The sequence below is a fragment of the Sorex araneus genome, chromosome 5 (genome assembly GCF_027595985.1).
Source record: "Sorex araneus isolate mSorAra2 chromosome 5, mSorAra2.pri, whole genome shotgun sequence".
NCBI lineage: Eukaryota > Metazoa > Chordata > Mammalia > Eulipotyphla > Soricidae > Sorex > Sorex araneus.
Genome location: NC_073306.1, coordinates 59,122,185 through 59,148,985, shown reverse-complemented (window position 1 = coordinate 59,148,985; position 26,801 = coordinate 59,122,185). Strand labels below are relative to the sequence as shown.

Here is a 26,801-nt window from a genome sequence, read left to right as displayed (position 1 = left end):
AAGGATGATCCAGGGACACCTCGCTCCAGAGCTGCCGAGTCCCAGCGCCGCACCTACCCGCCTCTCCCGCGGTCCCCCTCCTCTGCATCTGTCCACCCTGGGGCGTGCACACCGCAGCGCTCAGACACCGGGAGGACGGAGACCAGGGCCAGAGCCGAGGGCCTGGGAGGCCAGCTCCCCCGGGAGCCCGGGGCAGCCTCCTTCCTCGCTGTCCTCTCTGGAAGGAGAGACCCAGCGCTTTTCCTGCAGCTGGTGCTGGGACCGGGCTGGGATTCCGCTCTCTCCTGCCGGCCGCGGGGCTGAGCGGCTCTGTGGATCCTGCTTCCTCCCGGTGGCCCCAGAGAAGGCAAAGTGGGGTTCAGAGTCTGTCACCCCTCCCGGATGAGAACAAATAACTCCTATTGGGTAAAACTTAGATTTTCCCCTTTGCATTGAACTCCTGTCGCTGTGTGCGATCTGCCCAATACTATAGGGTAGCATTTTTTTCCCTCTTGATTGGAGAGCGGGAAATTAAACTTTGGGGGGTGGGGGGGCAGGGAAAGCTTCTAAAGAGTTGCTGGGGCGGGGAAATCTTCAAAGAAGAGACTGGGGGCCCCAGACTGAAGGTTGGTCGGTCCTGGCCCCAGCGATGACTTCCTGCTCTCGGATACACTGAGGGGCCAGTGCCCTGCCTGATGACCAACACCCCAGACCCGGAAGGAGTCATGGAGTCCACAGTGGCCACTTCCACTACGGCCACAGGCCGCGTCACCTTCTCCCACGTCTTCGGCCAGCAGTGCCAACTTATGGAAGCAGGTAGGAAGCCAGTGGGCGGGAAGCAGAGTGTCCTCTGTGTCCCTTGATGTCCTTTGCCATGTAGATTCAGTGAGCGAAAAATGTAAAGTTTTAGGACATGCCATCAAGGTGGATGTGCCACTGGCCCAGACAGTGAGTACCACCTCTATGCCTCCAATTTGGTTATATCCTGGTCTTCTCTATGACTCCCAAGAGGCCGAGGGCGAGTGTGTCCGAGGGGGTGATCCAATGGCAGGAAGACTATGATCGTTATGTGTATGTGGGGGGAGGAGGGCTGGGGAGCAGGAGCCAATTTTACACCTGTTGTTATTCTCCCAGCTTGCTTCGTTCTGCAGCTATGGGTGGGCTTAAAATTGTGATTCTCCGGCCACTGTCAGTGTCACCTAGGGGCTTGTGACTGTGTCTGTCCTGAGCAGCTCTGCCAAGCCCTTGGCTCTGTTCCGGTGATTCCTCACTAGTCTTTGCTCAGGACTTTGTTTTCCACGAGGCTCACATTTTCCCACAGAGGGAAATTTGGTTGGGTTGCAGCCGGACCTCAAACCAGCCATCTTGCTAGGATGTGCACTGAGATGAATAGCTTGGTGCAGATGGTCCCTGTGGTGGAGCTGACACATGTGGGGCTTGATCCTTGCTGTGATTATGTGACAGTCTCACAATAAGTTAATGTCTGGTTCCCTGCCTTCTCACAGGGCATTTGCATCACTGGCGAATGGACTATGTGTTTAGCCAATGTTTCTGGCGGTATGAAAATATTCATTGTGCAATTTGGTGGGAGTCTCTGGAAGGTGGTGAGAAGGGTACTGTGTTAGGAGTGTGCCTGCCAGAGTTGGTGTTGACATTTTCATTCGAAGGTTGCATGACTTTGGAAACGTATCCTACCCCTTTCCCCAGGCTTTTCATGCAAAGCAAGAGAACTGGACTCAGGGCTGCCTGTTCTATTTAGACCTCACACTCTGCGTCTGTAGGTTTAACAATACAGAGGAGACAAATTGACTGCTTGCTAAAGGTACAATGTATCTGCATAGGACCATGGCTTGTGGAGAAACTAAGTGAGATCTCTGTCAACTGCCTTTATCTGAGCTCCCCCATCCACTGCTACCAGCTGTGTTGCCTTTCACAATGTACTTAGCTTCTCTGTGCTTTGGGTTTTCACATAAGTGGGAATAAACACATTACTTCCTAGGGCCATTGCAAAGATCAAATACTACATGGAAAGCTTTACAATAGTGCCTGGCACCAAGTCAACAATGGTGTAGTGTCAAGCATTTATTAGTACTTATTAATACTTTTAAGCAATTCCTAAATGTATTGGGGATGGGGAGGGGCTGAGCATGGGTCACTCTGCTTGCTGCCTTCAGTTCTAGAAAATTGAAGCATCAAACCTCTCCAGTTGAAATTTGATTCCGATTTGTTTAGAAGGCAGAGATCTCCTTTGCCTGGATGCTCCAATTTGCAATGGCTTAGCTGTCTCCACTTCCATGCAAAAAGAGGACTTGGAGGCTTTCCTGGACCAGGTCTCCCACCTCTTTCTGAATCTATTGTGGAAAAACAGATCGATTTCTGAAGTGTCTCTGCACTGTCCCCTGTGGCTTTATTCTCAAAGCTTTTGAGGCACTGAGGATGAAATCAGGCCATGAGATCCTCTGTCTCCTTAAAAACATCCTTTATTTCAAGAGAGCAAAGCAACATGGAATACTAATGACCAACTGTCTCAAGGGAAAGCACTCTCCCTGAGGGGATGGGAAGAGGAATAACTAACCTTGAAGTCAAAAGACCCATTCAATTAGGAGAGAAGCACCAAGAGCAAATGCCAGTGGTTTTCAGCCCACTTTCTAGTTCATGGTTTCACAAAAGAAACATTCAATGTCTGAGTTTTACGCCAGAGATCCCAGAACTTATAACTGTGGTCATCATGTCTGTTCCATGTCTGTTCATGATAGTTAACAATCAGCCACATGAGTTTCTAAGCACCTTCTGCTTGCTTTCTCTGCATGTGCCAGGAGCCATAGAATCTGGGAGATAAAGGCACAGTCTTTGCGCAAAGGAGATGAGGCTGTAGGAAGTGGTAAATGTAAAGTATATGGTGAAAAATAGAATTATTCAGAAAGTTGGCTATTTAATGTTCTGTTTTTTAATTTTGTATTTTTATTGATTCAGTTTAATGCTTTTTAATTATACCAGTAGTTTATATGGTCTTGATGCTATTGGAAATGAAAATATTTTCTTTATGTTTTTTTATTGCCCCCCCCAATTTTATCTTATTAGAGCACTGTGAGTTACAAAGTTATTCATAGTTGGGCTTTTGACATACAATGGTCTATCACTGATCCCACCACCAATGTTAACTTCCTTCTACCAATGTTCCCAGGTCCCCTCTCTTTACACCCCCTCTCCCACCCTGGCCCAGCCCCATCTTTTATGTTTGATTATTAAAGTTTGGGTCTCATGATTTTAGTTGTTGACTCTGTGGTTTGGATATTTAGTTTTAGCATTCTTTAACACCAGAGTGTAGTGATAGCACAGTGGTAGCTTGTCTTTAACGCAGCCAAACCGGGTTCGATTCCTCTGTCCCTCTCAGAGAGCCTGGAAAGCCACAGAGTATCTCGCCCACACATCAGAGCCTGGCAAGCTACCCGTGGCATATTTTATATGCTCAAAACAGTAACAACAAGTCTCACAATGGAGACATTACTGGTGCCCGTTTGAGCACATTAATGAACAATAGGACAACAGTGCAACAGTGCAACTCTTTAACACCATCCATGTACCTGATTCTTCTTGTCCCCTGCCCCTGTTGCTTCTCATCTATTTCTTCTCCCCTTCCCCATCACTCTATTTCTTTCCTTATCCTTTTATACTCGAGGCTTAAGAGTGATCTAGGCATCCCCCTTTAAATCATTGCATTTCCTCATCCACTTACTCTACCTACCATATGCAAGTGCTATCATCCTGTGTTTGCCCTTCTTTTGGCTTACTTCATGTAATACGGTAACTCCCAGTTCTATTCATGCTCCAGCAAATTGAATGATTCCATCATTCCTTACAACTGCATAGTATTTCATGATTCAGTTTTCTGAATGAATCTACCTATATGTTTTATATAAACAGTATTTAAGTTTTGAAGGACTTAACCAAATTCCACAAGCAGAGAAAATGCTTGGAAGTTGCTTGTGTGCGGGAGCAGGGAAACAGTGAAAAAAGATGGAAAACCCTCGTGACAGGTGCAAGTCTATTTCTTTAATATCTGAGTCTGTGGTGCCTGGTGCTGGATGAAGTTAATATGTTGTAAGGGTAAATGTGTCATGTGCCAGAAGGTGATTCCTGAGAGATGGAGCAGTCTAGGATGGTTGATGGGTACAGAAGACCTGAACATAACAGGTCATATTAAATTTGGCTGTCATATAAGATAATAAGGGTAAGTTTTATAAGAGAATAATTACACATGGGTGGGAATAATAAGAACTCTAACCCAATTGGTATTAGTGGAATTGTGACATTGCATGAAACCATAGAAATGTCTGAAGTTTTATTTCTCATTCCATTGTAGTTTAGCTATTTGGTGACTGACTTGACCACAATTAACATACCAAGGCTCTGGGGTTTAACTGGCCCACTGCTTGTTTCTGTAAATGCAGTTTTATTGGTACATTGCTATGTATTCCTAATCATGTAAATTTTTTTAATGGAGAATCATATGGGGTGCCAAGTATTGAACCCAGGTTGACCACATGCAAATAAAGTGCCTCACTTGCAGAGATTTTGCACTATCTCTCCAACCTTAGGACTTTGTCTCTTGAACCAGCTGTCTTCTTAAGCTGTCCTCTGATGATACTGATTTCCAACAGATCGCATTTGGGCAGAAAGCATAGCCCAGGGTTACTTTGCTTGACCGGAATGACCAAAGACAAAATCCTGAATATTCTGCTGATGCTGCATGAATGTAGGCCCAACTCAATAGAAGGAATAAAAGCTAGCAGAAGAAAGAAAGGGGACATGACTTTAGCTCCTGATCTGCTGCTCTGCATGATCTGGGGCTTTTAGTGTAAAAGCCACTCACAAAGCCCTTCACATGCACCATAAATTAACCATTTAATTCTACCATGAAGGAGGAGTTCAAATATATGCCAGCCTTGCCTGTCTCTGAATTTCAGAATGACTGAAATCTGCCACCACAAATTATTGAGGATAGCTTCCACCCTCTTGCTGTTTGTAGTTTAAAGAGAGAATGACATCTGTGTGTTGTCTGTGTGTTGCACAATGCTATTCACAATGCGTTGTGTTGTGATTCCTGTTTGTTGACATCTTCCTCTCTTGACATTGATCTTCCTGGCGACAGGACCTGTTGTCTTGGTCATCTTTTAGTCCACTAAACTCATTTTATATTGTCACCATCACAGTGTCCTAAGTAAGATGTACTGTGTCTATTTTAAACTAAATCAGTAATCCTTTTACAGATGGCTATCATTCTCACGAGAATCTTTTAGCACAATAAAATGGGGTTTGTGAAGTCTGGCAAAGCAAAATTTTCCATAAAATTCACCTTTTTCCTCAAGATAAAACTCTTTGTTTTTAAAGCCACACCCAGTGATGCTCAGTGGTTATTTCAGCTCTGCACTCAGAAATTACTCCTAGTATTGCTTGGGGAATCATATGGAATACTGGGGGCGGGGGTTGAACCTAGGTAAGCTACATGCAGGGCAAAGGCCCTACCAGCTGTACTATTTCTCTAGTTCCCAAGATGAATTCTTTTTTTTTTTTAAATAAAAATTTTATTTTATTAGATCACCATGTGGAAGATTACAATGCTTTCAGGCTTAGGTCTCAGTTATACAATGCTGAAACAAATATCCCTTCACCAGCACCCATATACCACCACCACCAAAAAAAAAAAAACCACACAGTACACCTCCCATCCCGCCCCCCCCCCCCACCCCCTGCCTTGTAACCGATAAGTTTCATTTTACTTTCTGTTTACTTTGGTTAAATTCAATATTTCAACACAACATCACTATTGTTGTTAGGAGTACCCCACTAGATTCAGACCTACTGTGAAGACAAATGAGGTTTTGAATTTCCGTACTTTAACAACTAAGTCCAGGGAGATTTCTTCCAGATATTGGATCATTGCAGGCTTGAAAATCCAATCTGTGGTCGTCATAATATGGCGGACACCGCGCCCTTCATCCCCAGAGAGAGAGAGAGAGAGAGAGAGAGAGAGAGAGAGAGAGAGAGAGAGAGAGAGAGAGAAACCTTTCCCCTCCTGGGCGGGCACGGGGCCGAGGCTTAGTTCTCAGGCTGGAGACATTCTGCGAGGAGTTGCTCATGCCGAAAGAGGTTTTGCTGGGTCTGGATTCACACTCGTGCAGCTGCGGAGAGGCCGCACATGTGTGCGCCCCCCGGGATCACATCTCGGCGGTGGGAGAGGCTGGTGCCTCCCCCCAAGATGAATTCTTTATAATGTGAAGGTTAGCTTATGGAATCAAAGGTGGTGAGTAAAACTATTTGTTCTAATGGTGCCTTGGACTCTAATCAAATTGGGTATTCTTAATTCAAGAATCTTAAAGAAAAGGGCCTCTACTTGTTGAAGATAATGGACAACATGGTGGCAATCAGATGTTTATTTAATCTTCCAGCGTTCTTTCCCGCTCACATCTCCAATATACAACATTTCTAGGTTCCTGGTAGCCTCCCTGGCATGCAGTACTATTAGAAACATCTGTGAGTCATACCTTAACCTCAAGCACTTCCAAGATATAGTGTGTGTGTGTGTGTGTTTGTGTGTTTGTGTTTTCTTCAGGATAAGCAACAGTAACAGGTTGGGGCTGACAACATTGATACAGACAGTGTGTTCTAGGGTTCCAGCTTGTGAGCAGCACAGTCTTCCCTGGGGTCACTACAGGGGAAGTAGCAATGAGTGTCTCATGGTCTTAGATTCTCAGAGACCCGCTCATTAGAGATTGAGGCCTGTGGTTATTACCATAGACTTGGTGGCTCCAGTGTGTGACTTAAAATCCTTGTTTTGCTGTTCGTTGCTCTGTAGTCTTAGGTATGTACCTCAATCTTTCTGTGTCAAAGCATGCCTAATCTGCCAAACGAATAGACAGTTACCTCCTTGATAGGGTTGGCTGACTAAATTCATACATGCAAAGTATTTATTTTTAAAAAAATTTTGGGCATCATGGTTTACAAACTGTTAGTAGTAGGTTTCACCTGTGAAATAGTCCAGCACCATTCTCTCCTTCCACCACATTGTCCCAGTGCCCCTTCCCCCCGACCCCATGGAAAGCTTCCTAACTGAAGACAAGTTCTTGGATTTTGTCGCCTTGAGCATTTATCATTGCTCTATTTGTTCCTTTATATCCCACATATGAAAGAGATCATTCTTGTCTGTCCTCTACCTTCTGACCATCTTCACTCAACGTGATATTCTCTAGCTCCATCCATTTGACAACAAATTTTATAATTTCATTTTTTCTTAAATCAAAGTAGTATTCCACTGTGTACACATACTATAGTTTCTTTATTCGGTCATATGATCTTAGATACTTGGGGGGTTGTTTTCGGATTTTGTCTATTGTGAGCTTGCAAAGTTTTAATCAGTGTCCCCACACAGAATGTATAAACACTTGTCATCTGTTTTTAAATATCATAGTCTGTGCAACTTAAACAAATAAACCACATAAATTTCTCAGTTTAGGGGCTAGAAAGTCTGAGAATTGGGTGCCAGTAGATGTGGTATCTGGAGAAAGCCCTCTTCTGGCTTGAAGATACTGTCTGCTCCTTGTTATGTGCTCAAATGGTGGGAGACAGAGAGCAGTAAACTGCCCTGGCTCTACTTTTAAGGGCACTAATCTCAGATATGGGAGTTCCACTTCATGACTCAATCACCTTGTCAAGACATCATCTCCTTGGGCATTTGTATTCCAGAATAGATATTTGAACAGAACACATTTTATTCGTACTCTATCATTATTCCTAATTCTCACTAGTATATCTGCTCTATCTTGTTTAGTGAGGAAATTTCAGTCACATCAGGAATCAAAGCATTCTTGTAGAGATATCTTTCTGACTAGTAAAATTTGGTATTTTGCCCTACCTTGGCTAGTTATTGTAGTTGAACAAAGTATTTTGATTTTCTGGTTCTTTCCCTTCCTATGCACACACATGCACACACACACACAAACACAAACACATATATAAAGGCATACAAAGAAGGGAACTTATTGGTCCCCATTTGCCTAAAACAAGACTGGATTGTCACAGATCTCTTCTGGGTTTAATTATTAAAAGCACTTGCATTCATTATCAAGCACATCTTCATTTGTCCCTAATAAGGGACAGCTGGAAAAATAAAATTAAAACACTGTTTAAACAAAGGTGGAACATTTAATCTTGTTGGAATAATTTAAGGCTAAAAGACACACTCACAATATTAAATTAAATGTGCATCAAAAAAGAAAGAAAGAAAGAAAGAAAAGTGAAAGAAAGAAAGAAAGAAAGGATGAAAGAAAGAAGGAAAGAAAGAAAGAGAGAGAAAGAAAGAAAGAGAGAAAAAGAGAAAGAAAGAGAGAGAGAAAGAAAGAAGGAAAGAAAGAAAGAGAGAGAAAGAAAGAGAAAGAGAGAAAAAGAGAAAGAAAGAGAGAAAGAAAGATAGAAAGAAAGAAATGAAGGAAGGAAAAGAAGGCATGTTTCTATGGGTGTGTTGTCAAGGGTGAATGAACTGGCCTTGTCTAGACAATATGCTTGTTTATTCCCAATACAACTTACTGTGGTCTTGCCAACTTACAAACCAATCTCTGGAATTTCAGAACTTGTTTGGTGATATTGTCTACTATTTGAACAATGCTAAATGCACTCTACTTGTACTATTGGTGATTTCTACCTTGTCTTACTCATAGGAACCTGGAAAAGGCTTGGCAGCAGATAAGGAACAGAACGAAACAGAAGGGACAAAATCCTGAGACTTCAAGGCATTCTAGCTTTTGACTTGAGGTTATAGACAGGGGGTTGCTACCAGAAAATGGAAAGCCTAAGAAGTCACACCATAAGGGCTGTCAAGAACCCAGGCTTACTGCATTTTAGAACTTCTTTGAAACCTGAAATCTTCTCTTTGATCTTCCAGAAGTCATCATCAGTTACTGGAAGTGAGGATGAGTTGAGGAAATTTGAAGAGAGGTACTGCTCTGAAGATGTCTCTGGATCCTGGGATTCATAGGGGTGACGTGGCAGTGGAGGAGAGCCAATTCTTAGGAGGGATTTTAGAAAAGACCATAAACTGGTCTGAGATAAGTGTTTCGTGGTACGTAAAAGGGTCAGAGTCTTGAATTTGATTTCAAGGTGAGAGATAAATTAAAAAGGAGTTTGTGTTGTGGGTCCCCTAAATTTCTGGGGTCACTGTAGATCCAATCAGGAAAATCAGGCAACAGGAAGAGGTCAGAGCTCCTGGTCTTTGGTCAAAATAAAAGCCTAGGGGGCACCCCTCAGGATTTTGAAGACACATAAATCCTTCATGGGAAATAGAACATTTGGGGATCAAAGGAAGGATACCACCTACTTAGTGCTCAGATGAAGCAAGGTCTAGTAACAGAGGATGGGGAGGGTGAAGACAGAGCTGTGAGGTGCTCTAGGATGCTATAGAGTAACACTGTAGCACTGTACTCCTGTGCTCATTGATTTGCTTGAGCGGGCACCAGTAATGTCTCCATTGTGAGACTTGTTGTTACTGTGTTTGGTATATCGAATACGCCATGGGTAGCTTGCCAGACTCTGCCATGTAGGTGGGATACTCTTGATAGCTCGCCAGGCACTCCTAGAGCGGGTGGGGGGGGGGAGGAATTGAATCCAGGTTGGCTGCGTGCAAGGCAAACACTACCCGCTGTGTAATCGCTCCAGTCCTATAGCATATCAGAAACCTAAACACTGGGGCAAGGGGAATATTGCCTAGAATAAGCCCTGTCTACCTCCTCCCTGGCTTCATCAGGCAATACCTCCACTGCCAGTTAGGCAAGAGCTATTGGTGGAAGAACTCAAAAGTCTTCAAAGTTTGGAGAAGAATCTGATTCTAGAGACATGTCAGTAATAGATGAGATGAACATATTTGGAACCAGTCTACAGTGGAGAACAAAACACACCACAGTGGGGAGGGAGAAACGCCATAGAAAAATCTCAAAATGTTATTTTTCTTTGGTCACTGATACTAAATGTGATCAGCTAGGTAATTGATTTTGAGGTTAAATATGTTTCTTTTATCATTATGGATTTGATGTTTCTATTTTCTGGTCTCAGTTTGTCTTGGAGTCATTTCTTCAGAGGCCTTCTCTATGAATTTAAAATTTTTGGCTTGATGATGTGGTTCAGCAATGGAGTACCTGCCTTGTGTTAAGTGAGGTTCTGGATTTAATTCCTGGCACTGAAAAGCAATAAAACAAACCATAATTTTTGTCCTGGAGGCTCTGCCTAGGAGAGAATCTAAGTTAATTTATTTTATTTGGGATTGACATTTCTCAGATATGAGAATTATTGTGTCAGTTCTGGGAAATACTCGGCCACTTATTTACCTGATACTTTCCCATTCACTCTGTCCCATGATTTTGTAGCTCCTTTTCTTTTCTCTGTATGACCTCTTTTGTTTTTTTCTTCCATGGGACATGTGAATGGCATTCTGGGCCCACCTGGATAATCCAGATTAATCTCTAATATTAAGCTTTATAACACAGCGGTAGGGCGTTTGCCTTGCACGAGGCTGACCAGAGTTTGATTCCTCCAGCCCTCGGCCCTCTTGGAGAGCCCAGCAAGTACCGAGAGTATCTCGCCCACACGGCAGAGCCTGGCAAGCTACCTGTGGTGTATTCGATATGGCAAAAACAGTAACAACAAGTCTCATAATGGAGACGTTACTGGTGCCCGCTCGAGCAAATTGATGAGCAATGGGACAACAGTGACAGTGACAGTGACCTTCATGACACATGCAGAGACTCTTTTATAGATAACATAACATGTATGAGTTTTAGAAAGTCTTTGGGGGAACCATTTCTGACTTAGCATGGTAGATACAACTTACTTTTTGAAAGCTCAATTTTGTGTTGATGGACCCATTATATTTCCAAATGTTTTATAGATTTTATTTTAGCCCACAATATTCTCTGAAAAAGAAATATACTCTCCAAATTTCAAAGCTGGAGAAAAAAAAGTGTAACACAGTGTGTTGGGTTGTTTGTCAGAGGGATGGAGGCTGAACATGCCAATGCTAGTTCATGGAAGAAGCTAATTTGAGGGAATGACAATTCTAAAACCCTCTGGGGCTGGATTTAGCTCTTGCATCAGTGTCTCTGATGTGATTGGACTGGCTCAAGTTCTGTTGGCCCACTTTTCAATTTCATTACATCTTGGCCTTGTTCCTCACTGTGTATCTTGGATTTTGACTAATTCGGAGTCCTGCTCCCACTTAACATTTAGCCCTTTCATTCAGATGATTAGAAATAGACCTCAAGTCCATTTCTTATGATCCCATTTGCTGCAGGAACTAGACCAGACGTTCACTTTGAAGTCTCCTGGGAAGTGCCTTATGCAGCTGGGCGTTGCTAAAGCTAGACAGGACAGGATCTGACTGGGCGAGAACCTGCCTTCTCTGTGGCCATCGGTGTCTCAGCATCAGGAGAGAGCTGAGTTCCTCCTCTAAAATTCTCTCCTATTACAAATCACTCCTAGGGATGGTTGGGAAAACTAACCAGGAATATGTGTTGTGTTTCTTGTGACACTTTGGAAACATATCTCACCAGCTGGATGTGAAGGCTGCTATGAAATGGAACCGCTCTCCTAGGTGATATGTGGAGTATTGAGAATGAGCTTCCTTGCTCTATTCATTCAGAGGAGGATGTGCACAGTATTCCCTGCCCCACCCCCCACCCCCCTACCCCACCCCGGTGGCCCCAGCCTCTCTTTAAGTTGTGTTCCTATCCATGGCAGATGAAATCTTGGAAAGTTTTTTTTTTTTGGTGGCTGGAATTTCCCCTGGGAGTTATCTCCACCATGCCATGGGACCTATGTGGTGGCCCTCCCATCTGGAGCTCTTAGGTGGCTGATGTGCTTTGTACTCCTCTGCTAATGTTGGGGATCAAGCGACTGTCCCTCCACAATGAGGTCATGGGAAGCCTCCTTTGAGCTGTGCCAGGAGTTTGGCAGGGTGGGCCCTGGGGCCTAATTTTAGTATTAAGTGAATGGGGACTGGCAGAGAGGATCCCTATCCAGAGCTTGGACCCAGGCAGGACTTAGGGAAGTCCCTATAGGGAGGTATGTGTGTACGCGTCTGTGTGTGTGTGTGTGTGTGTGTGGTGGGTGAGGGGGGGCATACTAAATGATCTAGACTGATATCACAGTGTACTTGGCTATCCTAATATCAAGCCCCCATCTCTGGGGGAAGCTTCTGAAATGTGCTAGTCCTCAAGTCCCCGGTTCTGCCTCTCCATCCAGCAGCTCTTTAGAGACCGAACAAATGCCTGCTGTCCTCGCCAGTGTCTAGCTGCTCCCTGGAAAAGTGAGGTGAAATTAGTTTGGCCACCTTTAGGCTTGATCTGGGTGAACATGAGTCTCCTGGAGAGAAGTTTCTACAAGGGACTGGGGATAACAATCCTTAATGCAGCATGTAAGTTTTGAGTGGAGATGGTAGTTCCAGTGCTCAAGCTGTGTGAGATAAGACTGTATAGTTTGTAGAGAACAACAGAATGTGACCATTCTCCACTGGAGCTGAGTCTCTAAGAGAATCACTGTGGTCTAAAGCAGACTTAATAAACTTTTTTTATCTCATGATCCTTCCTTCCCCAACCCCTGTTTAAACTGTTATAACTGGGTATATTATAGCTCTATAAAACAGACATACAAATCAAACATCTATGGATGTTTATTTATTTATTTATTTATTTATTTTTGGTTTTGGGGTCACACCCGGCGATGCACAGGTGTTATTCCTGGTTGTGCACTCAGGAATTACCCCTGGTGGTGCTCAGAGGACCATATGGGATGCTGGGAATCGAACCCTGGTAGGCGGCCTGCAAGGCAAATGCCATACCCACTGTGCTATCACTCCAGCTCTTGTGGATATTTGTTTATGATTAAACATCATAAGGCAATTTATTTGAAAACAACTGTTGGGACCTCCACGTTCAGTGACACAACCCCATGACCCATTGTTTAACAAGCTAAGCTGGGGTCTCAAGAAGGCAATGCTACCCATCCAGAAATTCCCAACATGGGTTAGCAGCAGTGAAGTAGAATCGAAGAACAGGCAAAGAGGCTTTGCTCTCAGCAGGACTGCAGAAAGTGAATTATTTAGATGAAGAAGGCTCCAGTCACATTTTAGCAACTCATCAATTTTTCTGCTTGAAACAGAATTCCTGGACTTTATTTTTATGTGAAGACTGTGTTTATTTTTAGGTCCATCAGCTTGCGCCATGGCAGTTCAGAGGCCTGGTCTGAAGTTCTCACCACACCCATTGCCTAAGTTGTCCTGTGGCCCAGAAAGACCTGGGTCTGCTCTAGCACAAGGGACTCGCCTGTCACCCTGAAGATAATGAAGAAGGTCATGAGAAAGTTGGAGGGTTTTAAAGAAGGACATACTTGCTTGCACCAAGTCTGTTGTTGGAGGCTCAAGTTTTCCTCTTTGGTTTTGACAGCTCTGGCTAAGAAGGCTCCAGCTAAAATAGCTCTTTCCCCTGAGTCCTGAGTGTTCATTAAAAATCCAATTTACCAGGTGGTACCACCCTGATTGTCCTCAATTTTTAACAAAAGTTGCTTTGTGGTCACTGGCACTTGGGAATAGAAACTTGGAGCTGTATTGAGGCCAGAAGGTAGTGAGTGGAGACGTCACAGCTTTGCCTGATTACTGATAAATGAGCCGAGCCCTGCAAACAAGCACCCTATGCTATTACCTGGTCTCTTAGACTAAGAGACTGCATTTCACTCTTACTGATCACGGACATATCCACAAGTGAAATAGGCCTTTGCTAGATCCTTTGTGGAAAAATGATTAACTTGGCAGGATCTGCAATTTTGAGTCCTATACGGTCCTACAGAACATAAAGATAGAGATGCCAAAGACTTTTGTGAACCTGGGGAAACATAAAATAAATATGCGTTTTTGGTGTTTTTTTTGCGTGTTTGCAGTGCTGGGGATTGAACTGAAGGCCTCACGCACACAAAGCATGTGGTCTACCAGCAAGCCACATCCCCAGCCCTAAACACTGTTTCTTGAGACCACAGAGAGAAAGTACAAAGTTACTCCTTCAGTGATTTTTCTTCTTTCTTTCTTTCTTTCTTTCTTTCTTTCTTTCTTTCTTTCTTTCTTTCTTTCTTTCTTTCTTTCTTTCTTTCTTTCTTTCTTTCTTTCTTTCTTTCTTTCTTTCTTTCTTTCTTTCTTTCTTTCTTCCTTCCTTCCTTCCTTCCTTCCTTCCTTCCTTCCTTCCTTCCTTCCTTCCTTCCTTCCTTCCTTCCTTCCTTTCTTTCTTTCTTTCTTTCTTTCTTTCTTTCTTTCTTTCTTTCTTTCTTTCTTTCTTTCTTTCTTTCTTTCTTTCTTTCTTTCTTTCTGTAGAACTTGTGAGTATCTCTTTTGAATTTTGGGACCTGTAGGGAGATAAACACTACAAATTCAGTTTAAGTTGATAAAGCCTGGCAGATCATTTTACAGAATTCAAGATGAAGATGTAATTATAAATGTGAGATAATCAAAGACAGAGTAGCCAAGCATCCTCGAACCCTGCTTGGAGCTGTGGCCACACCAGTTCACTGTACTGTTTCTTCAACCAGCACCGAAAATTTGGTGTGTGCTAAAAGGTTGGTTACAGTCCAGTTGGCAGCGGTCATTTCCTTTAATGACTTTTGGTGCCTCTGTCCCTGTGGGATGCCTGGTAATAAATATACCTGTAAATTTGAAGCAGAGGATGTGGCTAAAGATGGAAAAGCACATTCTTACCAGGTATGAGACCTTGAGTTTCACCAAGCAGCTCCAAGCCCTCAACCAGCACCACTGGGTGTAACCTTCAGCACAGCAACAAAAACATCTGTGACACAGACTAAGCTCACAAGGCAGTGTGCACATCCAGGGACAGGAGCGTCAGGCGGGAGGACGAGAGCTCCGCTCCCCAAGTGGCAAGGAGGTGATTCTAGTCTAGAGTAGGAGGGTGAAAGGTGTGAGGGGAATTTTCCACAATCTGCTCCATTTTTAGGCTTTTTTTTTCACATTCCCTTCCCACCCACTACCCATGGGATCTTTGCACCCCTCTTCATTGCCCACCCCATCCTGCCCCCTGCACTTTCTTCAGAGAATAGCAAATCAATATGCAGCACTTGTACTTATTGAGGATGAAAAGTCTTTCTTGGCTTTTTGTGATGAAAGCCTGGTTTGAAAATGTAGTGGGACTAATTAAACATTTATGAGAGGAAGGGGAACATTTCTGTCAGCCTTACTGAAAGATTCAGTCTGAGAACTCCCGTTGAGAATAAGTGGGGCTTGACTCTCAGTGGAAATTTTTGGGGGCAGGAAAGAAATGAAGATGGGAAGACTAGAGGCATATTTATTTATTTATTTTTGTTTATTTATTATTGAATCACCATGAGATACACAGTAACAAAGTTGTTATGTTTGGGTTTCAGTCATATAATATTCCAACACCCACCCCTTTACCGGTGTACATTTCCCAACACAAATGTCCCTGGTTTCCTTCCCACCTTCCCTCTCTGCCTGCCTCTATGACAGGTACCCTTCTTCTCTCTTCTCTCTCTCTCTCTCTCTCTCTCTCTCTCTCTCTCTCTCTCTCTCTCTCCTCTGTCTCTCCTCTATCTCTCACTCTCTCTCTCTTCTTTTGGCATTCTGGTTTGCAATACAGATACTGAAAGCTTATCATGTATATCTCTTTACCTACTTTCAACATTCAGTTCTTGTCCAGAGTGAACATTTTTAATCCTTACTGTCATACTGGTCCCTTCTCTATCCCAAATGCCCTTCCCCCCTTCCTCCTGCCTCCCCCGCCACTTATGGCAAGCTTCCAACCATTGATCAGTCCTCCTGGCTCCTGTTTTACCTGGTCTTGAATATTAGTCTCATACTATTTTTTTCTGTATCTCACAAATGAGTGCAGCCATTCTATATCTGTCCCTCTCCTTCTTACTTGTTTAATTCAGCATGACACTTTCCATGTTCATCCACTTATAAACAAATTTTGTAACTTCATTTTTCCTAATAGTTGCATAGTATTCCAGTGTGTAGATGTACCGTAGTTTCTTTATCAAATGATCGATTCTTGGGCACTCAGGTTGTTTCCAGATTTGGGTATTGTGAATAGAGTTGCAATGAACATAGAAGTGCAGATGGTTTTTCTGGGTTTTAGGGTATATTCCAAGAAGTGGTATTGCTGAGTCATATGGAAATTCAGTTTCTAGTTTTTTTAGAAATGCCCATATTGTTTTCCAAAAAAGGCTGGACCAATCAGCATTCCCACCAACAATAAATGAGATTTCCCTTTCTCCCCACATCTGCGCCAGCACTGGTCATTCTTGTTCTTTTGGATGTATGCCAATCTCTATGGTTTGAGATGATATCTCATTTGCATCTTCCTGATGATTAGTGATGTGGAGCATTTTTTCATGTACCTTTTGACCATTGTATTTCTTCTTTGAAGAAGTTTATATTAATTTCTTCTCCCCATTTTTGGATGAAGTTGCATGTTTTTTCTTGTAAAGTTCTGCCAGTGTAGAGGCATCTTTAATAAAAATTAAATCACTGTGAATTACAAAGTTATTCATGATTCTCTCCTTTCTTTTATCATTTAATTTCTACAATCTAGAGCCAAGTATTTGCCCACATTTTATTCTTGGCGCTCCCTTGTCATACTGTCCTATATCCCACAAATAAATGTGATCATCTGGTATTTATCTTTCTTCTTCCGACTGACTTCACTTAACATGCTATCCTCCTGATCCACGTAAGTTGCACCTAATTGCATAATTTCATTCTTCTTTGCAGCTGCATAGTATTCTGTGTAAAAATAAAAATAAAAGAAAGGGCGCGCAGGCGGCGAGGCAGGCGAAGGAAGGAAGAAGGCCAAACTGGTTGCTCGATCGGTTTATTTCATGTCCATCTCCATTCTCCTCTGATTCTCCTCCTGCTTCTTTCTCCCCCATCCTACTTCATTCTCTCTCTCTCTCTCTCTGCCGGCTCTCGGTCTCTCTCTCTCGATCAGTGGATCTGGCCCCCGTGGATCTGGCCCCCATGAATCTGGCTCCGTGGATCTGGCCCCTGTGGATCTGGATCTGGCCCCCAACCCACTCTTACAGCCTAGTTAAATCTCCCCAGCATGAGGGGGTTGGGGCATACACATAGGTGTGGTCAGCAATAGGGTTAGGTTCTTTTTCCTCAGGGGATGCTTCTCCTAGGACTTAATTCTCTTTCAGCAGGAGGATCCACCCAAGGGCAGAGTCCCATGAATGTGTTTCTCTTCTCCTCAGCCAGCAAACATATAAGAATTCATAATATTAATTATTTTGTACGGACACAATAAGAGATGCATTAAAGCTTATAGAATTGCTCTCCTAGGGCCATCTCAATCTCAGACTACAGTGCTCAGGCCAGATCAGTCTTTCCTAGCCCTGGCAGGGTCCCAGTCTCATAATTACTATTGGATCATGACAGTATTTGTCTATGATCAAGCTCTTAACTTATAGTTAAGAATTAGGCACTTTGGCCAGGCCCATCTCGATGCCAGGGTAGCACATAACTCACCGCTTGCCCTGGATCCTTCCCGTCCCACGTCGGGGACCCTACTTTGGGGTGCTAGGAACTGAGGGCAACTGAGGCTTAAGTGGAGAAAGCAGATGCCCAGGAGGGAATATCGAGGCCAATTAAGTCTTAAGTTATAAAAACATAATATTGTCTTCTTGTGTCTATACAAAAAAGACATAGCTTTAAAGTAAATTATTCAAAAGGCATAAAGAGGAGAGAAAGGCAATGTTATAATAGTCAGTGTCCTAGGAAGTTCTGACCTTACCAATTAACAGAGTTTGATTAAGGGAAGAGCAGATAAACTGGTAGAATTGGTTACAGATAAACAAAAGAATGGGAGTGACTCGGGAGCACTTTGATGGGTGTGACTGATAAACCTAAGCTCCTTGTGGCAAGGGGGAAAGGACAAACCAATGATATCCAACATCTCCCCCTTTTCTGTTTACAAAATTACAAAAATTTGAAATAGAAAGAGGAACAATTCCAAACACAATACAGTTTTATAAATTGTAGTAAAATTTCAGTCCGACCCTTGGCCAGAGCAGTGCTTGTAGTAGTAAAGCGTCCAATTGTCCTGCACTGTCCAAGGGTGAGGCAAGTCACCAATGATGAGAGTCAGTTAGTCCCATTCTGAAGAAATGAAGTGTCTGGATCAAAATTGAAGAGTTGTTTCTGCAGCAGCAGCAGTAGTGGTCACAGCAATGAGTCCTAGAGGAGCAGCTATAGGAGTCTGATGAATTTCATGAAGTACTGGATCAGGCAGGGAGCACTGGAACAGGAGCATCACAACTTCTGTCAGGAGTCCTTCAGCAGAGGGATGCAGCCATTCTCTGGTCAGGTTCACTGGCAGTCATATCTGTGCAACCTAGCTTATGTTTGGAAAAAATACTTTTTAAAGTTATTAGAGGCTTCGACCATTGGGGTTTGGTACATCTCCATGCCTGTGGATAAAGAGACAGAGGAAAGCTCCAATACAAATGGATATCCTAGAGAGAAATGAGAAGGTGTTCCTGTTAAAAGTCATTCCTTCCTCCTTTGGAAACTGAGGCACCTGTGAATTCCAAGGAAAGTGTAAAAGTAAAGAATTATTAATCCAAAATATGGGGTCCTGGCGTTTTCCATTCTACAACCTGTAAAAGAAGGATACAAGGAATGCTCTTAATGTGGCCTTGTGATAGAGGAGCTAGAGGCCTTTGCTGCAGGCCCTCTGATGCAAACTCCTCCTCTGGTTTCCTTGTGACTTCCAGCTGAAGTCAGCTTGGTGATGGCTTGTGGCTGGAATTTGGAGGGTTGTAAAACTGCAGAGTTCTGAAAATTAAAGCAGGCAGATGAATTCGGCTCCTGATGGAATGCAAAACGGGACCCAAAGTTTCTTGGTGGGGTTGTCTGTTGAAAAAAAAAAAAAAAACATAGCCTTTTCCTCGAGTGAGGAGTCTCCCTGCTACTTAATTTGTCAATTTTAATCCAAATAGGAAAATTAACAATTTTCTGACTTTGTGCATTTTCCTGAAAATGCCTTTCAGCTGCTGTATATGGCTCTCCTTAAGGTAAATTTAAAAAGTTTAAAGTGAACAGTGTCAAGGACAAGGAGTCAAACGGGGCATACCTCCTTTTTTTTTTTTTTTTTTTTTTTTTTAAACTGTGCTCAAGTCATAGATCCAGTCAGACCAGAATGAGATCAGATAAGAGTAATAAAGGAAAAGGAAAAAAATTCAGAGCCTTTTGTAAAACAGCTTGTAGCTGCTGAAGCAATTTTTGAACTATAGTGTTTGATGCATTTAAAGACAGTCATAATACCAGGGAAGAAACCAACAACATAAACTGAGTTTGAGATTATATTAGCCAGCCCTGGCACATGGGCAATGAAGAAACCAATGTGGCAAGTTACAGCCTTCATTGGAAGCTCTTTCCTGATATCAGAAATAACCTGCTTCATAACCATGCACACACACAAGCAGAAGTATCCTAGTGACAATGCCTTCTGTCCCTCACCAGACTCAGCATAGTGGCTGAGTGGGTGAGCACCCAGGAATGAGGCGTCTCTGTGCCTCCTGGGTCAATAAGCAATTGCCGAGTGGGAGAATAACCACGTACCCACTGGCCCTGAAGCCGTTTTTCCAGAGGTGGCATCTCATGAACTAGAAGTGGGAGTTCACTTCCCCAAAAATAAAACTGTACCAGCCTGAATCTTTGAATAACCTTCCTTGGAACTGGCACATCACCACAGGTTCTGATAAAAAACCTGAGATTTGGTTGTCCAGACTGAGTTCCTGGCAGATGATCTTGGGAATTGAGACTAGAAACTAGACAAGGCTTTCTCCACCTCTGGCCTGACTGAGGCCTCTCAGGGTAGCTGAGCCCTTTTACACAGAGTTCTGCTCGGTTAGCCAGTGCAAATTCACCAACAGACATAACTCTTTGATTCCAAAGTTCCTTGCTTTTATCCTGGCTCAAAACCTGTTGCCCATTAGGTATAGAACTCAGCTCCGCATGTCCCATACACGGGATAGCTTCCTGTTCCCTGAACTCAGCCGCTTGTCCTTGAGATTCTAGATGCACTCCATGAGTGGCGTCAGAGATTGGCGACGCCTTTACCTTCACTGTCAGGAAATCCTCCAGACAACCATGAAAACCTGATGTGCTGCTTGCAAGGTTCACTTGAGCAAGCTCCCTTTCTACCTGGGGGCTCAAATCTTGTCCCTTTACTTCAGAATTTAATGTGTCGGGACTCTGGGTGAGGCAGATGGTAACTGTATCAGGACAGGGAATATCCAACACATTGCTCCCTGCCGTAGCTGGTTGTAGTGAATCTATTGACTGGAGCTCTGAAGCTCCATACTGGGGAGAAGGGCTGCAGCTGGGAACATCCCCTGATTTTGCGGGGCCTGGGGCTGGCCCCACTGCAAGTTTCCCGAATTGGGGTCAGCAGCCACGCCAAGATTGGAGGGACAATCTCTGGCCCAATGGTTTCCCTTACGGCATCGTGGACAAGGTCCAGGTGGCGCTCTCACAGTGGCACAGTTTGGAGGTGCCCTGCAGTCCTTACGGAAATGGCCTGATCTCCCACAATTAAAACATTTACCCTTATCTTGCCTCTGTATGGCATAGGCCTCAACAGCATTAATACGTGCTTGATGTTTGATAGAACCAACATTCCTACATGCCTTCAAGTACCCCATAATATCCTCCTTCTCCTTAATGGGGAGCAAAATGGCCTGGCAATCCTCATTAGCATTTTCAAAGGCCAATTGTTTGGACAAAAGCTCCTGAGTTTCCTTACCCTTCACCTGCTTTTCTATGGCTTCCATCAGTCTCCCTATGAAGTCTGCATAAGGTTCTGAGACTCCCTGAATAATCTTTGTATAGCTTCCCTTGAATTCAGCATCTGCATCAATCCTCTCCCAGGCCCACAAGGCGACATCACGGACGTGAGAAAACACAGCACGAGGCAAGGTGACTTGCTTTTTAGGGTCCTGCCATTTCCCTTCACCTATTAACATCTCATAAGTCAATTTAATCCCTGAAAATTTTCGTCCAGCGTGGCCTAGGCTCTGTAGTTTCGCCTTGGCCTCATCACTGAACCACATCCTCCACTGCATATACTGAGAAGGGCTTAAGCACGTCTTAGCAACCACGTGAAAATCTTGAGGTACCCAATGAGCCTTTTTGCTCCAGCCTGTAAGATACTCCTTGCAGTATGGAGATGTAGGTCCGTACAAGGCACAGGCCTTTTTAAAATTACTGAGTGAGTCCATTCCTAACCCTTCATAAGATGGAGACTGATTTTCCTCTAGCTGGATGGGAAAAAAGAGACGGAGCTCATGGGGTCTGGGTGGAATTGACCATTTACGGTCGAGAGGTCTCAGCTGTAAGCTTCTGTCGGGAGCGTGTCCCGAGCGACCTGGAGGCCGCCTGGTTGAACAGCGGCGGCTCCTGTGAGAAGCCTCCTCTATCAAGCCGCTCTCAGACTCAGAATCTGAGGAAGTGGTAGCTGGCTCATCATACCCATCACTTTCCTCTGATTCACTAGAAGTGGAGTCATACAAGGGAGGTGGTGGTCTCTCTGGTCTAACGTCAGTAGAGAATGTTAATTCATCAGTGGGAGAGCGATTTTTGCTCTGAGAACGTGTCTGCACTGGAAACGCCTTGAGCTGCTTTCGGGGTTTGGGTACGGGAGCAGCCAAGCATTGAGCATCAGGCTTCTTTCTAGGCTTGGGTATGGGAGGAGCTGAGGGTAAGGCTCTCTCCATAGTAGAAACTTTCTTTACTTCATCCTCAAATTTAAAATCCTCTCTGTTTAACTCCTGAGGAAAGCCTCCCATAGCATATCTGACTTCCTCCTCCTCGGAGGTATCTTCCAAAGCTTTGAGAATGGAATTAATGATTTCCCAAGTTACCCAGAATTGTTTGGGGATTTTAGCCCCTCCTTTAAATTCCCTAAAGACATTATCCTTAATTTTTTCCCAAACCTTAGGCTCTAAAGTACCCTTATCTGAAAACCAGGGATGAAACTTATAGACAATTTTTAGGCAGGACCGGAGTTGGTCCCGAGAAACACGATGCCCAGTTCTCTTTGCAAAATGCTTAATTAATTCAATAAAAAACTTGCCACGTTCAGTTTGGCGCGAAAAATTTTGAGCGGACTTCTCGCGGCACTGTTTTTGTCCCATCTTACTGGGGCAGTAAGTCTAGTATTTTAATTCACTGCACCACAAAATTCTGTTCTCCCACCAAACTTTTCTAGAGTGGAATTCTACCGAACGCTATTCTTACCTTTAGTTGCACACCGGTTGGAGGTTCGTGCACGCACAGGGACGCCAGTTGTGTAAAAATAAAAATAAAAGAAAGGGCGCGCAGGCGGCGAGGCAGGCGAAGGAAGGAAGAAGGCCAAACTGGTTGCTCGATCGGTTTATTTCATGTCCATCTCCATTCTCCTCTGATTCTCCTCCTGCTTCTTTCTCCCCCATCCTACTTCATTCTCTCTCTCTCTCTCTCTGCCGGCTCTCGGTCTCTCTCTCTCGATCAGTGGATCTGGCCCCCGTGGATCTGGCCCCCATGAATCTGGCTCCGTGGATCTGGCCCCTGTGGATCTGGATCTGGCCCCCAACCCACTCTTACAGCCTAGTTAAATCTCCCCAGCATGAGGGGGTTGGGGCATACACATAGGTGTGGTCAGCAATAGGGTTAGGTTCTTTTTCCTCAGGGGATGCTTCTCCTAGGACTTAATTCTCTTTCAGCAGGAGGATCCACCCAAGGGCAGAGTCCCATGAATGTGTTTCTCTTCTCCTCAGCCAGCAAACATATAAGAATTCATAATATTAATTATTTTGTACGGACACAATAAGAGATGCATTAAAGCTTATAGAATTGCTCTCCTAGGGCCATCTCAATCTCAGACTACAGTGCTCAGGCCAGATCAGTCTTTCCTAGCCCTGGCAGGGTCCCAGTCTCATAATTACTATTGGATCATGACAGTATTTGTCTATGATCAAGCTCTTAACTTATAGTTAAGAATTAGGCACTTTGGCCAGGCCCATCTCGATGCCAGGGTAGCACATAACTCACCGCTTGCCCTGGATCCTTCCCGTCCCACGTCGGGGACCCTACTTTGGGGTGCTAGGAACTGAGGGCAACTGAGGCTTAAGTGGAGAAAGCAGATGCCCAGGAGGGAATATCGAGGCCAATTAAGTCTTAAGTTATAAAAACATAATATTGTCTTCTTGTGTCTATACAAAAAAGACATAGCTTTAAAGTAAATTATTCAAAAGGCATAAAGAGGAGAGAAAGGCAATGTTATAATAGTCAGTGTCCTAGGAAGTTCTGACCTTACCAATTAACAGAGTTTGATTAAGGGAAGAGCAGATAAACTGGTAGAATTGGTTACAGATAAACAAAAGAATGGGAGTGACTCGGGAGCACTTTGATGGGTGTGACTGATAAACCTAAGCTCCTTGTGGCAAGGGGGAAAGGACAAACCAATGATATCCAACAGTATTCGTAATTTATTTTTCAAATTCAAGCACCTTTGGCCGAGCAAGAGAACATGGATGTCACAATCTGTTGGGGAGTGGATTTATGACTTTAATATTTCATAATTACTTGGGAAGACTTAAATGCAAACTTATAGTCCTACCCCTGAAATTCTGAATAGTCATACTGCTGGTTGATTTAATCTATTCATTAAGAATGTCAAGAAGTTAGAGAGATAGTACAAGGGTTAAGATGTTTGCCTTGCATCCTATTGATTCTGGTTTGAATCCTTAGCACTGCATATGATCTTCTGAGTACAGAATCAGGAATAGTTTCTGAACACTGCCAGGTGTGGCCTCCTCACCCACCCCACCCCCACCTCCACACACAAAAATAATTTCTGGGGTGGAGAGATAGATAGTACATCAGGTAGGGTACCTGCCTTGCATGTGGCCAACCTGTGTTCAATTCCTGGTACCCTATATGGTCTTCCGGACCTCACCTGGAGTCATCCTTGAGCACAGAGTCAAGAAAAAGCCCAGTGTACCACTGGGATGACTCTAAAACAAAGCAAAAACAAATCAAGATTTCCCAGAAGCTTCTGCTTCAGGCAGTTTGACAATCTCTATTTTAATGCAGGGTATTCGAAGTCAGTCCCAGCCCCACTTTCCTAGAAGGTTTGTTAGAAATGCAAATTGTTGGCTGCTGCTCCTCATCTAAATCAGAAACTCTGGACGCAGGATCTTGAATCTGGTTTTCAACACTTCTGAACCTTTAATCTTATTTTCAGCCCTTCTGGTAATTCTGATGAATAGTAAGTTTTGAGATCTAACTCAACTAGAATTTGCCAAAAGTATTTAAAGGAGATTCAAGTCCCCTTGTTTATCATTTGCATAAGGAGATGAAGCACCAAATACTGGGATGAGTAGGCAGGTATAATTTGGATTAGGTACCAATGATATTAAAAAAATTACAAAGCTGTTAAAAATAATAAGAAAACTATTTGTGCTTCAAAGTCTTCCCACCACCCTCCGTGATCACAAGAGTGTCACTCTGCACTTGTGGATATTGGCTTTGTTACTGTCATGAATGTGATAGAGGTGAGTAGCGTGGACTATGCTTCAACACCTCTAATTTACTGAATAACAATTTACACAATCAATATCATCATCAAAATTGTATATATAAGTAAGCAAATTGTGTATATATAAATAAGCAAATGTAAGAACATTCATATAACTGATACAACATTTCAAATCATAATCATATTCCCACCTCTAGCTAACTAAATCTACAACTCAGGTGCTTTTACGTGATGTGTTTTAGGCGCCCTCAGTCTTAGCACAGGGTCCTCAAATTCACCCAACATGGGGGATGGGGCTTGTCAGCAGTGCTGTCTCAGGCACGTCAGAGAGAGTCCAATCTCAGGCACGTTGGGTACAAGGTGGAGATCCGGAAGTTCATGCCAGTCCCAAGTACATTAGAGACTGGGAAGAGATGCGGAGGTTCCATCCGAGTTTGAAAGCAACTGTCAGAAGCCTGTAATTTATAGCCCCACTGACCAATAATTTTGGAGTGTTGCTAATGAAATCGGCCAATCAGAGTTCAAATCAGGAAGCATCTGCCCAGCATTGATAGCCAGATATTTCAGCCCTGATCCGTATCTGATGAACAGTGGCCTTTTAAGCAACTTATTATCTCAATAAACCACAAACAAAATGAATATGTTTCACAAAAATGGTGTAACCTTTATACATTCAGAATGGAGTGCCTCTGTTCATCACAGTTACCTAACCTTCCTGATGATCAGCTTCCTCAAGTGTAGCCTGGGGGTAATAGTATATTATTACAGCCTACTTCAAAAGTATTAAAACTTGCATGAAATTCATACAGTAGAGCTTGGCTTAGAGCAAGCCATTACCACATTTGCTAAAGACCCTCTGCTTAACAGAATTCTAGGAGGCCTTCAATATTCACACCCTGGTAGGCAATATCCTTTGATGTGCTATTTGATTTCTTGCCCAAAGAGAGAGTCCCTGCTGACCTTGAGAAAGCAAATAGCTTTGCTACACAGACACACTGTGGAAAGGACGCCAGAGAAGCACTGGAAGCTGAGTGATCCCTCTATCACAGGATGCAAGGAAATGGGCAAGTCAATCACAGGTGTACAAGGAAATAAACCTTCAGCAGAGCATTCAGATGAGAATACAGCCCAGCTGATGTCTAGCCTGAAGCCTGGTGAGGATAGTCAGACTGTGTCTCAATTTTTAGTTATAGAAACAGGTAATAGACAATAAAATTGTGTGATATATGTGCACAGATCTTATATATATGCATATACTTAGTCCACATATGTAGGATAACATTAGGTTTGTCCTTTCAGCCTTGCCGCAGGGAACTTAGTTTACCTTGAAGCAATGTCCTTTCTGTATGGACACAGGAAAACAGTTAATATTATGCTTTGTAACTTGGGAGCTGATTAACTCCAATAATATTTACTCCCAGGCATCTGCTTTCTCAACTCAGTTGCCTTTAGTTCCTAGCACCCTAAAAGCAGGGTCCCAATGAGGGACAGAATGGACCCTGTGAGTTATCCTGGCATGGAAATGGGCCAGGCCAAAGTGCCACAATACTTAACTATAAATTGAGAGCATGGTCATAAATAAATGCTGTCATGATCCAAAGTAGTGACGAGACTAGGACCCTGCCGGGGTTAAGAAGACTAATCTGACGTGAGGACTGTGGTCTGGAATCTATAGTGAGATGTCCTCAGGAAGAACCAAACTTTAAGTTTGATATATCTTACTGTGCTCATACAGAATGACATTGCTAGAAATATTAGAAGTAGATTTACTACAACTAATTAAGTGGATTACTAGCTGAGGAATGAAGAAAGCAACACACCCTGGATGGGATCCCGCCCTTAAGCTGATCTCCTAGTAATCTGGAGTAATCTCTTTAGCTGAGATTTTGTTAATCTCCTGGAGGAGTGGTCTTACCCCTCTTTGTTGATTTGTTAATGTTCAACCCACCTTTGTGTTATGGCCCTATGTGATTGCTATATAAACTAAGACTGTAACAGAAGTAGGGAGAAGACACAGAAGCGAGGGAGAAGAGACAGGGCCAAGACAGAAGACACAGAAGACCATGGAAGTGGAGAGAGGTAACACAGAAGCAAGGGAGAAGACACAGAAGCAAAAGGGCTCTGGAGAGAAAGATCAGAAGAAGAGAGATCGGGAGAGATCAGAGGAGAGATGGCAGAAACAGA

The 26,801-nt window shown here is 43.5% G+C and overlaps 1 protein-coding gene across 2 annotated transcripts in view; it reads left to right on the top strand.

Annotated features, from left to right (window-relative positions):
- The first annotated feature begins 580 nt into the window (after positions 1 to 580).
- The window catches only part of KAZN (kazrin, periplakin interacting protein), a 1,155,223-nt gene continuing 1,129,002 nt past the window's right edge, over positions 581 to 26,801 (top strand). The window contains exon 1 of one of the 2 annotated variants that reach the window (XM_055138793.1): positions 581 to 795. In XM_055138793.1, the coding sequence (XP_054994768.1) occupies positions 675 to 795 (121 nt within the window). In that variant the 5' untranslated portion in view covers positions 581 to 674. The remainder of the gene's footprint in view (positions 796 to 26,801) is intronic. The other variant, XM_055138795.1, reaches the window with a different exon arrangement.